Source organism: Panthera uncia, chromosome B4 (assembly GCF_023721935.1).
Source record: "Panthera uncia isolate 11264 chromosome B4, Puncia_PCG_1.0, whole genome shotgun sequence".
Lineage (NCBI taxonomy): Eukaryota > Metazoa > Chordata > Mammalia > Carnivora > Felidae > Panthera > Panthera uncia.
In genome coordinates, this window is record NC_064809.1 from 107,663,807 (window position 1) to 107,678,447 (window position 14,641).

At 33.1% G+C, this 14,641-nt stretch overlaps 1 protein-coding gene across 1 annotated transcript in view; it reads right to left on the reverse strand.

The window, feature by feature from the left end:
* CEP290 (centrosomal protein 290) overlaps positions 1-14,641 on the reverse strand; it is a 91,512-nt gene that overhangs the window by 27,873 nt on the left and 48,998 nt on the right. The window contains exons 28-38 of the mRNA XM_049626055.1: positions 13,344-13,455; positions 12,259-12,714; positions 11,325-11,489; positions 9,904-10,011; positions 9,559-9,693; positions 8,110-8,376; positions 7,362-7,469; positions 6,110-6,309; positions 3,727-3,940; positions 2,442-2,579; positions 217-438 (exon numbers count right to left, since the gene is read on the reverse strand). Of these exons, the coding sequence (XP_049482012.1) occupies positions 217-438; positions 2,442-2,579; positions 3,727-3,940; positions 6,110-6,309; positions 7,362-7,469; positions 8,110-8,376; positions 9,559-9,693; positions 9,904-10,011; positions 11,325-11,489; positions 12,259-12,714; positions 13,344-13,455 (2,125 nt within the window). The remainder of the gene's footprint in view (positions 1-216; positions 439-2,441; positions 2,580-3,726; positions 3,941-6,109; positions 6,310-7,361; positions 7,470-8,109; positions 8,377-9,558; positions 9,694-9,903; positions 10,012-11,324; positions 11,490-12,258; positions 12,715-13,343; positions 13,456-14,641) is intronic.

Sequence of the window (14,641 nt, forward strand, 5' to 3'; positions counted from 1 at the left end):
TTTCTAAATGCACTACTGACGCACTATGGATGCTTCTGCATTTTAAAGATAGGCTACTCTAAAACAACAAATACAACAGAGGTCACTGAAGGAATTAGCCACATTAATCAAAGTGATCTGAAAGTTGTTTTAGCAAATAGGTGAAATTAAAAAGTGGGAATAAACTACCTACATATTTTAAATAAAAGACATTATCACAATTAAACATAAAATTACCTGTAATCCACTGGTCAGTCTTTTAATTTGCCTTTTCAGTTCATCATTCTCTTGATCAATTCCATCTTTCTCTCTAAGCATTTTATTATAAGCTTTTTGTTTTTTTTGCAGTTCATTGGTTAAGTCATTCAAATTATCAGTTAATGAGTTTTCTCTGTTTTTACTTGTTTTAAGAGCTTCTTTCAACTTTAAAAGATTTTCACTTAAGTCTTCAATTTGTGACTAAAACAAAGAGGTTTAATTCATGAATCTTCATCAAGTATCAACAATAAAATATAATACATCTATTACTTATTAAAAAGAAAGTGGATCCAAATTTTTATTGAAACAAATTATTTTTAATAATACTTATTAAAAAAGGTTTAGTTAATGCTTATAAAATTAAAACTTACTAAAAGTAAAGTTTCAATCTGAATTTTTAAGGTCGCAGGGAAAAAAACCCCACTAACTACATATATTTTTCTGTCTTCGTTTCAAATGAACCAAGTCTCTTTTGAGAAAAACAAAACATGAAGAAACAGTCTAAGGCAATTCAGCTTCAGCAAACACCCAGAAACAAAATTTTATCAAATAAGCAAAGGTTTTATTACGGTGGAACTGATTTAAAGGAATAAGGACATATGAATGTACATGGCATTTAAAATGCCAGTATAAAACAAAATCTCTAACTTGTAGTACTAACCCACTTTGTAAAGACAGGACATAAAAGGGTAACTTGCAGTGCTTGACAGTATGTTGAAGCCACCCACTATACAGGAGTTCCCAGCTGTCCCATACAGTAACAGCGATAAAAATACTGGTACTTAGTAGGTTTTGTTGGATAAACTACTACAGGTCAAAATTATTACCAATAACACTAACAAGAAATTTAGCACTATTATAATACAGTTAGAAGAAACATACACTGTCCAGGAGAAGTCAGAAAAGGCTTCAAGAAAAAGGACTTTAAGACTGTTAAGGATTCAGAGAAGATGACATTTCAGGCAAAGAGGTATTGAGGAAGAAATCAACAAAGGGGTATTCCTGTTTATATATTTATTTACTTAATGGGTTTTTACTGTCAACTATACTGATAATCTTGATAGGTACAATGAGAGATTCATTGTACCTATATGTACAATGAGTACATATAGGTACAATGAGAGAGAAGGACGCCTGGCTGGCTCAGTCAGAAGAGCATGTGACTCTTGATGGTGATCTTGGTCCTGAGGTTTTTTTTAAAAATTTTTACTGTTTACTTATTTTTGAGAGAGCGAATGCAAGCAGGGGAGGGCAGAGAGGGAGGGAGACACAGAATCTGAAGTAGGCTCCAGGCTCTGAGATGTTGCACCGAGCCTGACCTGGGGCCTGAACTCATGAACTGTGAGATCGTGACCTGAGCCGAAGTCAGACACTTAACTGACTGAGCCACCCAGGTGCCCCTCAGGGTTGTGAGTTTGAGCCCCATGATAGGTAGAGAGATTACTAAAGAAATAAACTTAAAAACAAAGCAAAACAAAAACACCTAAGTAAAATCCAGTCCCTACACAATTTAATGGTGGTGAAGAGCACACACAAGTCGAGAGTAAATCAAAATTATAAACAAAATAAAACACAATTTTTATATTTTTCACGTTATGCAGAATATACTCTATGAAACTTTATGTAAAGAAATTTAAAAACCATTATGAAATACATGTGTTTTGTAAAAATAATCTTAAATCACCAAATCTAATGCTCTATCATGTTTGAAAACAATAAAATACATAGCCAAAAAAATACATATTTAACTTCAAAAAAGCCTTCAGAGTTACACAGCTCTATGGATTAAATGTCAAGGACTATATAATCTCCATAAACTATTTCAGGGAAAAAAAAAGGAAAGCTAATTAACTCATATTATGAACTAGTAAAAAATTAGAAAAATTTGATGAAGCAAAAGAAATAAAACAAGGAAATCTACATACATATCTCATCAACACAGAAACAAAAATTCTAAGTAAAATCTTCGTTAATTCTATTAGGAAGAAGTAGCTAATAATGGTCTATTTTTGCTAATTTCCAAGATGACCATCAGTGTGAGAACAATGAAGATTCTTATTACTCAAAAATGTATGTTTATCTATCAGTAATTCATTAGAATAAATTCTCTATTCATTATCAAAATTGCTATATATCAAAGTGGATCCTCTTCTAATAGTAATTATAAGGAATTTTGTTATATTAATGAATGTGTTGACATTCACCTTTAGCTCTTTAGTATGTCTATCAACCATTTGTTGAACATTGAGGTTTGCCTCTTTCTGAGAAGTTGCAGAAATAATACGTTCTTCAGCTGCTGCTGTCATTTCTGTCCGGAGTTCCAAAAGTGCTCGACTAAGTGCCTGAATATTATAACATATACACTTTTTTAGAATATTTTATATGAACAACGCATAATACAAAAAAATTAACATGTATCACTTTTAACTATTTTCCTAAAATGCCATGTCTTTACACAAACATAATTCACAAAGAGTCTAACTTTTTCAAATGAAATTTCTATAATAATTGCACTCAATTCTTTTCAAACTGCATGTGAGTTCAAAATCTTGACACTAATTTTGAGAACCAATATTAAATCAAGCCATTTGTGCTATAAAAGCCGTATGTTTTGTTTTCAGTATCCAAGTTTGGTTGTTTATTTATTTATTTTTTAGTGTTTGTTTATTTTTGAGAGCGAGAGAGACAGAGCAGGAGTTGGGGAAAGGCAGAAAGAGAGGGAGATACAGATTCTGAAGCAAGCTCCAGGCTCTGAGCTATTAGCACAAAGCCCAACATGGGGCTTGAACCCACGAACCATGAGATCATGACCTGAGCTGAAGTTGGATGTTTAACCGACTGAGCCACCCAGGTGCCCCCCTTCAATATCCAAGTTTAGATATTTATCTGAATTACTTAGTACAAGTGAAATTAATGGAATTTATATAGACAAGTAAAATGATAGGATTAGAAGAGACTTGAAATTTGCCAATAAATTTCACAAGCTAGCACAGAAATACAGTGGCACCTTCTAAAACAATTGAGTATCTCAAACCTGAGATAAATTTTAAAAATACCTCAGACAATCCGCTGACCAACTGCTTCTCAAAAATCTATTTCTGTGACTTCCTTCTTTAAACTTTCCTCCTCACTGTCATTATCTCCCTCATACTCCCCCAAATTGTTCAATCATTCAAAATATTATTCAAAATAGCCTCAGTAGCATAAAATCCCAGTTAGAAAAGGAGAGAAAATAATGGGATTAAGACTTCCCCTTATTTCCTACAGATAACTCACAAATCAAACTGATGACAACATACAAAGAAACTGGGCTATATCTGTACTTTAAAACCCCACCAAAAGGCGAATATCCTACTTAATAGCATAAGACAAAGCTCATATTTTTTAGTACAACAGATTTATATATATAATCTTTTACAAGTCTTTTCTAAAAGCAATCTATTACCACATATATTCCCTAAATATTGACAATACTCTGTTGTTACTTACTTTTTGTTGTTTCTCTTTCAAGGCTAACTGGCTCTTTAGCCGTTCTACTAGATTTCTCATTGTAGTTGTTGGAGCTCTTGAATTTGCTTCTTTTTGAGCCTGAAGTTCAGATTTTAAACTCTGTGACTCCTTTTGTGACTGGGCCAGAAGACACCTTAAATCTTCTACTTCTGCTTTCACTTTTTTCACTTCATATGCATGGTTTTCTTGGAGCCTAATATAAGCAAACATATGTATTTAATGGTGAGGTTGCTGCAATTAACACTCTGATGGATAGGAATTTTGTAAAGAGCAAATATTGGGTCCTAAGTATCCCTACAACCTAAGTCTTAATTCAAATCAAAACAAGAACAATTCTTTGTTCCACTTAACCCTTAAACTTAACATAAAATAGACTTTTCCTTGTAGTTATTTACTATTTTTGGCAACAACTGCATCAAGTAATTTTGTACCTCTAGACAATATAAGGAACAAAATAGCACTTTAAATACTATGTCTCCTGCAAGATGTAACAAAAACTGAAGTTACTACAAATAATTATCAAATTATGAAAATATGAGGTCTTACTAAAGTAAACACACAGGTCCATAATTTCTTAAGACACATTAAAATACACATATCCATGTGCACACAGAATAAAAGTACAGTTTTAGTTTAAAATGACAATGGTAAAGTACAAAACAACCACTCAAGGATTTCATGTGGCAAAAATTTATATATATACAAGGTATTTCAAAAGATGATTATTTTCTACACTCAGGAATTAGATTCAAAAGCACAAGCAATTTTATACTCCAAAACATGACAGAAACTTACCAAAAATAACATCTCATGTAGAAAATTTAATACAATGGGGGAAATGAGATTGAAAAGATACCAAATACTATTGCTGGTTCTCTTTTTCTTTCAGAGAGTAATTTCTTAAAAGTGGTAGCTTCTTAATAAAGCAAAAGTAGTGTTAATATTGTCAGAGACATCTTGGATAAGTAGGTTAAGAATATAAAATTGTAAGACTTTCAGAGCTGGAATGGAATTATAAAGTCAAGTAGTTCAACTTTCTCATTTTTTCAGATGAGAAATTGAGGTCCACAGAGACAGCTGTTAGGTAGAGGCTAGACAAGAGCAGTGGAAGGAACACCCTGAGGCAGAGTCCCAAGTCCTTGAAAGGGAATGACAGAGGCCTGAAGTGGAGGCAAGGACCACAATTAAAAGAAAAAAAAAAAAAAAAAAAGAACACATTATAAGCCAGAGTTCAACATGGGGGCTTTGTGGCTTCAAGACCCTGGGCCTGATAGATCAAGAGCCACAGGTGCAGAGAACATGCACTCTCCTCTTCCACCTCTGCCCCAGGGTAACCCTTAGACTCACTATAATGCATAGATACCCCTACCTGCCTCTACTCCTCCTCGACCCACCTGCCACATGAAGGTTCTGGTGCAAACGTTACAGGGTCAGACTCCCCCTCCCAAACTGTGGGAGGAGTTTCCCAAATGATGGGGCTTCTCCCAGCCCAGAGAAACCCAATACTATCTAATTCCAAAACAACCTAGGGGCTTATTCCACCTCAGGGAACCTACCCACTCTCCTTTCCCACCTTGGAGTGTACTTTTACTTTAATAAACTGCTTTGTGCTTGCTACTTTCCTTCTGGACGTTTTTATTCTGAGCACTGATCCCCACGTAAATCTTCTCACGGGCAATCCAAGGACCTAGGCTGCCATTCGCACAATGCAGACACTCTCTCATTCCTAACATTCTACAATGATTACAAAATACACTATAAACCTATTTTAGATCTAAAATCTATATTCTGATAAACTGGTTGAACAACGTTTAAAATCTCTAATAGAGCAAAAGAATGCTGTCACTATGATTAATTAAAAAAATAATTTTTCATTCAACAAATATTGAACCTCTGTTATGTGCTAGAAACTGTTACAGGTGTGTAAACAAAAGTTCCATATTTATATGTTACTTTACAATTTTCAAATTACTTTCACATACAGTATCATTTGGCCTTCATATAGAAGGAGACAAGGTCATTTCTATTTTATAGATGATTAAATGGATGCTTTAATTAAAGAAGTTAAAAATGAGAGTATAGAACAAGAATCATGAGTTGGCTCTTGGGCCAGATTAACTAGATTCAAATCGTGGCTTTTCTATCTCCTCCTAAGGCATGTTACTGAGCATTCCTGTGGCCTTGTTCCCTATATGAAAAATGGAGAGAATAATCTATGTCATAATAGTCCTGAGAATAAAATGAGATGAGATAATACACATAAAGGTTTTAGACCATGCATGACACAGCAAATGCTTACATTTATCCTCATTCTATCATTATTACCATTTGCCTGTTTTTATAATACATTCCTAAAACTTACCGCAATTTGGTATTTTCAAATTCTTTGATTTTTAATTCAGTGATTTCTTTTTGTCTCTCTAAATCTTGAGATACTTCTTTTAGTTTGGCTAAAAGTGAGGAGAGAGAATCATCTTGTTCTGCTACTGTCTGTTCCATCTCAGCCAGACGAATAAAATGCTTGTTGGTAGGAACTGGAGTAGGGGACTGTTTTATTAAATCCTAGGAAATATGAATAAATTAGCCATGAGCATGTACAACCCAATGCCATACCTATTCCATAATTTTAATTTGGTTCCTCAAATGATTAAAATATGATTTCTAATTTAAATTTAATGATTTACTAGCCTATGAAGACAAGAAATACAGATCTTATTCTTTGTGGTCCCAATATTGAGCAAAGCATCCACATGTAGTAGACGATCAATAAATGTTGACTGAATTCATTAGCTAAGGCTTAAGAATGCTAAGATATGTTCAGCTCAGGTCGTGACTTCACACGTGTGAGTTTGAGCCCCGCATCAGACACACACTGACAGTGCAGAGCCTGCCTGGGATTTGCTGTCTCTCCCTCTTCACCCCTCCCCTACTCATGTTTGTTCTCTCTCGTTCTCTCTCTCTCTCTCTCTCTCTCAAAATAAGTAAACTTAAAAAAAAAAAAAAAAGAATGGTAAGATTTCCATGTTAGGAGATGAAAGTTAGGTCAGTTCACATATATAGAAGACAAAGATCAAAGGAAGCAAGTATTAATTGAATTCAGAACATGAAAAGCAGTTACATATTGGTAAACTTACGGTGAACAGAATTGAAAAGAAAGACTGAAGTCAGATCATGCAAGGCTTTGAGCACATGGCTAATAAATATAAACATGATTTTGTAGGCAGTGGTGAGCTACTAAAGACGTGGATGTAGGGGAAAAAATGATCAGAGCTGTGATTATTCCAACACACGTAGGATGGCTTCTACTCAAAAAAAAAAAAAAAAAAAAAAAAATGAGAGCTAAATTTTCAATTATATGGTCTCAAAAATCAACAAAGAATAGAACAGGGGTGGCTGGGTGGCTCAGTCTGTTAAGCATCTGACTCTTGATTTCAGCTCCAGTCATGATCTCGTGGTTCATGGGATCAACCCTACATCAGGCTCTGTGCTGACAGTGTGAAGCCTACTTGGGATTCTCTCTCTCCCTCTCTGCCCCTCCGCCTCCACCAAAATAAGTAAAAATTAAAAAAAAGAAAAAAAAAAAAAAGGATAGAACAAAGTTCCCAGAATCTTACCCAAGCTGTTTGTTTGAATTTATTGAGTGAACTATCAGCCTGTAGTTCTAATTTACGATGAAGAATATGAAGGTCTTCTTCATGTTTCTTAACAATTTCTCTTTGCTCCTATTTATAGCAAATCAAAATTGTGTCATAAACTATTAAATAAATTCACATTCTAAAGATCTTAAATATCTTATTACCTTTAATCTTCCAAAATCCCTATGAGATAGGGAAGGAACATTACCTGTATGGCGTACATATAAATATATTTACACCAGTATTTATTCCCCTGGTACATATTCATATTGGCAAATCCAGCCTTAAATCATAATTTATTCTTAATATTAGAATAATATGTATCCATCATCTTTTAACTTGTTTCTAGAAAATTTTTTAAATGTTATAGATTTTCCTATCAACATTCTAGCAAATCAGATTTCCACTGACTGCTAACTAGTGTGATAGATTTCATTCTAACTTATTGCCTCAATCTTTACCTATAAACTCCATTGATATTTTTCAAAATCGTAACGGTTTCACCATGACAGCTAGTCCTGGTTTAGTCAGTCATAAGAGAAAAATACACATTTACAAACTGCCAGGTTTACTGACAGAGCTTTAATCCAATCATGTGAAAGTAAAAATTCCTAAATAGAATCACTTGAAAACAAGAAACAAACTACCACTTCAGGGAAGAATAGTATTTGGCATTTGACTAAAAAACATAATAAAGAAAAGAGCAAAGCATAATGTAATAACATACCTCTCTTGCTTTTTCCAGAAGATGTTGGTACTTCTTTAACACTTCTTCCTTTTGGTTTAACCTTGCCTGCATATTTGCAATGGTCTGCTGAGCAATTTTCAGTGTGTGATGTGATTTTGGTTCTACCTCTTTTCTGCCTAGTTCGGCTATAAGCTTTTCACGTTCTGCAGTGGCAGGCAATCGAAGCCTTAGTTCAGTGATGACTTTGTCCCTCGACAGAATATTTTGCTCTGCTAACCGTAAAGCAGATTCTTTTTCTTTTAGCTTCTGCAATGATCAAATCATAATAAAATTATTAAAGTATATATTTTCATTTTAGAATGCTTCATCTGAATTTTGGTCAGATTAATTATAAGCAAAAAAAAAGGAGTTTCACTTTATTTTTCACATCATACTTATATTAGTGATATACTGATATTAATAAGGTTATATTTCTTATATTTCCATGTGGCAGCACACTTGTCTGCATGCACATTTATTTATAAGATTATAATGTGTTATAAACTTCACTGTTCACTTTATTTAGCTCTTGTAATTTTAGAACGAGAAATGTGTGTGGTGGTAGTAGATTTAGAAAGGAAATGTAATAAATCATTTCTTTTAGTTTGGCCCAATAACTATCAGAGCCCCAGAAAAGTAAGCCATAAAAGTCAGCTGAGTATAAACAAATTGGAACTTTAGTGGCCTAGGTCAATGAATCAACATTATAAAATCTGTAGCTTATTAAAATAAAATAGGAAAAATGTTTACTCTTCTGTAGGATTAAGGCAGATATTTTAAATCAAATAACTCAGTGGCAATTCACATAAGTGACAAATCCTACAATTACTGAAAAAAACTGTTTCAATTGATTAAAAATGTACTATTTACAATTTGTTTTACCATTTACAAAATTTTTAAATGTATTTACCATTACTATGTTTAGATGCAAACCAAAATGAAAATCATCTTCAGTTTATATTTTCTGTATGATGTAATAAAGAGATTTGATCACATATTAATCAAATTTAAGACCCAGATTAAAGAAATAATTTCTAGCTCTCTTGCAAACCTTTTAGCCACCCATAAAAGGAATGAACTGAAACTGATTCAGAGCATACAGCATGCACTTCAAAATAAAACATAAAATAAACAAGTATGAAAACAATTCTTGATCATATAGAGAAAAGGTAATATATTGCTCATAAAACTACAAGATGCTTTTTGTTTCCTTTCATGTTTACTACTACTCATCAGTGAGTGACAAGTAGTGATGAAATGATTCACATTAACCCTATCTGGTGTTCCTTATAATAATGCTCTTTATTAAGAACATTATACTAGAGTAGAAAAGAAGATTAGAGTTAGCAACAGATTCATGATTCTATGCTTCAGCCCTGTTAAAAAATATTTAGAAAATTCTAGAAACATACCCAATAATACACTAATAAAAATGCAAATTCTTATTACCTCTTCTAGTGATTTACAAGTTGCCCGTGTTTCTAGGATTATTCGAACGTTTTCCTTAATTTTTCTTAGAGCAATCTCAAGTTGATTTGGAAGGGGCAAACTAGGGTCTGGCAATGATCCTGTTGCCTCTTCACACTATTAAGAAATAGCATTTTTGAGAAAAAGCAGTTACATCACTAAGAATAATACTGTTACAACTATAGGACAAAACATGGTTAAACCTCACTTATATTTGAAATAAAAGAAGGCAATATCAATAAAATTTGATTGGACTTTAAAACCACTTCTGTGGGTTAACACTATAGGCCATGCTATAGAGTAGCAAACAGAGTTAATCATTCATACCTTTTGTGCTGCTTTTAGTATTTCATTTTGCTGATGGTCAAAAATGTCTAGTTGACGTTCTAGCTCAACTTCTCTTTGATCCCAGGCCATCTGCCTTTCTTCATGAAACTATCAGACACACAGACATTGACCAAGCATATGACAAAAAAGTTTACATACATGTTCTTATTTAATCCTTACAACAACCCTTTGGGGTCACTGTATTCTCATTTTATGGAAAAAGGATGCAAACTCAGAGAGATTAAGTAACTTGCCTTAGATCACAGAGATAGAAAATGTGACGTCAGGATTTCAATCTCTCCATGCATGCATCCATCCATCACATTTAATGACATGAACTATGTGCTAAGCGCTATTCTAGGCAATAAATAAATACGCATGTAACATGTTACAGGATGATGAGTGCTGGAGAAAAATGAACTTAGATAATCCCTAGTTAGGGAATCTTGATGGTAGAATTTACTGTTGTATACTGGGTGGCTAATGAAGGCCTCACTGATGAGGTAAGACATTGGAGCTAAGACCCAGAAGCAATGAAAGCATAAACAATACAAGGATCTGGGCTAAGAACACTTTAAGTGGAGGGAACAACAAATTTTGAGGCAAGCAAGCATGAGCTTAGGGAATTTTGTCTGCCTCTAAAGTATATGTGCTTTATTCTACACCAAGCTGCCTTCTCCTACTCCATCAATGAGAGCCACTAGAGACTCGTAACTGTGAAGAGTCACATAACTAATGTCAAAATAAAAATTAATTACCAAATAAATTTATGTATTATTTCTTTTAAGTTTAAAACTACTATTACAACATAAGTAAATAAATACAAATTTTTGAATGCCTTAGAAAATAAGAAACAGGGGCACCTGGCTGGCTAAGTGGGTTAAGCGTCCAACTCTTGATTTCCATTCAGGTCATGACCTCATGTGAGATCAAACTCTGCGCCAGGCTCTGCGCTGACAGCCCCCTGGAGTCTGCTTGGGATTCTCTCTCTCCCTCTCTCTGCCCCTCCCCCGCTCATGCTTGCTCACTTGCTCTCTCAAAATAAATAAATAAGTATTAACAAAAATAAGACAACGAATATGTTATAACAATAATAATGAGAGCTACAATCAATTAAGAGTATAATGCACGGGTGCCTGGGTGGTTCTGTCGGTTAAGCATCTGACCCTTGGTTTCGGCTCAGGTCATGATCTCAAGGTTCACAAAATGGAGCCCCATATCAGGCTCTGGGTTAATAGCCCGGAGTCTGCTTGGGATTCTCTCTCTCTCTCCCCTTCCCCAGCTCGCACACATGCATACCGCACACATTCTCTCTCATAATAAATAAACTTAAAAAAAAAGAGAATAATGGAATCACTCATACAATATTCTTATGTTTAGTATCTTAGCAACAAGACCACAAAATAAATATAAAATGAAACCTTGTTTTGCTGCACAATTTCTTCCTCCAGACTGCTGATTGTATGCTCATATTCAGAAATTATATTATTCAAATATTTTATTTCTTCTTTATCCTTGACTAATTCTCTATTTAGTTTAAGCTCTTGAAGACGTAGTTCTTCTATTTTCATATGCCAACTGATTACCTAAACATTTATAAATTACATGTACAAATGTAAACACTGTCCATATAATTATTTCTCCATTGATCCTAATAATTTTCATTGAAATTAATATTCTTTGAGATAAAAATTATTCTTGGTTCAGCCACACAGCAAAGTTTACTTAGAATTTTCATAGACTTTTATAAAAATATGTGCCATCTTAACATAAAACATTCTTCAAATTATGTGGGAATGGATAATACTAACACTTTCATTTATTATTTTCATATATGTCATTGAAACATTGGTTTTACTTTCAAAAATGGAAATCCTAAATACTTCTAACCTAGAGATTAAAATTAAGTAGCAAGGTAATTACTTTTCATTTAATGTATACCAAATGAAAGTAAAAACAAAATTATATTAAAAAGTAAACGTGGGCCTACTACCTGTAAATAATTTTAAACAGATAATAATTATGAAGGGTAGAATTCAACTGATAACCACTATAATGTTTATGAATAACTAAAATTAGTATTTAGCTAATATATATAAACTTTTCTAGAATGTTTAAAGTTCTTTGATAGTATACAATCTAAGCATTTCTACCAAAATCACAGTTTAGAAGAGTCTCATTTTATTTTTACAATTAGACATTCAAATAGCCAAGCCTTAACTTACAAAACCTAAATGAATAACATAATTGGAATTTTTGTCTTATACAAAACATTTTTCAGATAGCTATTTATTAAAAACTTAAAATTACTTTGTAACTCTTTTGGAAATACTGAACCAAAAACCAATGTTTTACCTTTTGGGCTCCCCTGGCATCCTTTAAAGTGCTTATTAACTCTTCCAGCCCCTTTAACTTTAATTCCATTTCCATTGCTTTGTTCTCCATATTTCTATGCTCTTGTTGAGAAGTTTTCATTTCTTGCATTATCTTAAGTTTGTCGTTTTGTAATTGAATCATCGTTTTAGAGAACTTTTCCTGCTGTGCTAAGGGTAAAGCTCCACTAAACTGTCGTCGGAGAGACTGAATTGTTTGGCGCAGATGTTTTGCTCTGTTTCTCCCCTCCAGACGGGCATAATAGAGAGCCTGTTCCTTTTCATCAAGTTTCTGCTCTAAGCGCAAATTACAGGCCTCCATTTTCTGCAGTTTAGATGTAACTGATTCCAACTTGCCAAGCGCAGTAGCCTCACTGATTTGAAGAGAGACGACGTGTTGATGCAACTTGGCAATTAGTGCCTTTTCATCAGACTGTGCCTGATATAAAGAGTATATATTTATAAGTTTCAAGTTTTTCTAATGACACTTTTCATGGATTTAAAACCATGACCTACTACATAAAATTTAAAAAAGTATGCTATATGAGATCCTATAAAAATCTAGCCTGGCTTTAGATTACCAAAAACTTGTCAAAGAAAAAACCCCAGAATCAAACATACTTAAAATCTAAATCTAGTATCCAACTAAATAACAGTTGGCATATTACTGTTTTGTTGTTGTTGTTTTTTTTTTAAACTTCCATATGTAAATATCAATGCTGGGACAACACTAATGTTGACAATTTTTTTAATCTTAAAAAATTTATAATGGGAGAATATGTAAAAAGCTACATATTAATACAAGAGAAAATACAGTTCTGAAAGACTTTCTCCTCAAACCTTAACTTTAATTAGCGACCAGCACAATGTACCTGTAGGTATGTAAATGTTTTTCTGTATCATGAAAGGTATTTCAAATTAAAGAGTTTTCTAATCAGGTTACAATGAACAAGTACAGGAGCTTCCATTTGATACAGCCTCTGATTAAAACCATAAAATTATCCAATATCTAATGTGAATTTAGGAAAAAGAAAAAAATCCACTTACAAGAGCCAATACTGTACTTACCTGATAGTCTAACAGTTGCATTCTGACAGATTCTACTTCTTTTTCCCTGGACTGTTGTTGTATATTTAAAATTTCAACTTGTCTTTTGGCAATATCAGAAATCTCTCTCAGTCTAGGAAATGAAAAAATACTTCAGGAACAATTAGGTCCATTTTCTAAGTAAATACTAGTATTTCAGATTTCTAGATTCTTGGAAAAGCCACTAATTTCCAGCATCTCTTCTTGGTGTGACATACTAAAGCAAAATTTCCTAAACCATTTAATGAAATAATTCCATGAGAGTTCTGTCAAAAAAACTCCATTCCCAACATCCCTCCCCGTTGAAAATTCGTAATACATAGTATTGTATGAAATGTTGAAAAGTTCCAAAGTAAAAAATTATCTATCTATACAGCATTTTCCAAATGTATATGGCCATAGGACTAGTCTCCCACACTTTTTTCATAAGATACTTATTACCCTAGTCTCAAAGAGCTAGAATAAGGTTTAAGGTAGGTTTATTTGACATAATTGTACAGTTAAGGATACAGAAATTTAAGATTCCTAGGTTCCCTAGGTGGATTAATATATGCTTTAAATTTACAAACTGTCAGAAATGAAAAAAAGAAAGATTATATGCTTACTACAATTACAAAAAATGGGAGAAGCTTGATGGTAAATTATTAAATTTTCTCCAAGACTACTATTATACGATCACACAGGTAAAGCAAAAATTCATTTTACTTTGGGCTACAATAATTTTAGTGCACTGTGACATATAAATAAGGTTCCCTTATATTGATTATAAATGCTCATTACCAGTTACATAAGTTTTAAAAATTAAAATAAAATGCATAATTGTAAATTAAATTATCTCAAAAGGTGAGGTCTATGAGGTAAGAGGAAGAATACAAAATGGAGTCCTTCATAGTGAAATGGGCTGAAAATGATGGACATTCTCAAAGGACTATCAATACTCCAAAAAAATGGGTATTACTTTATAATACGCTAATCATAAAACCCTTTTTACAAATTATTTTGTGGTTGACAGATCAACTTATGTTACGGTTCCTATTACGTTTCTACTGAAGTAACACAAAATCACCCATGAGAATGAGTACATAGCATCTATCTCACACACAATATTTACTCCTTAGATATATTTTGTGTTCCAAGTGAATAAACTATTTCCACATGTAAAATAAAAATCACAATGTTACTTTAAGGTTAAGTGTAATTATACGAGTTAATATATGTTTAATACTTAGCACAGTATATAGTACTCAAAAAATGTAAACTGAATCAAAATCTGAATTTTT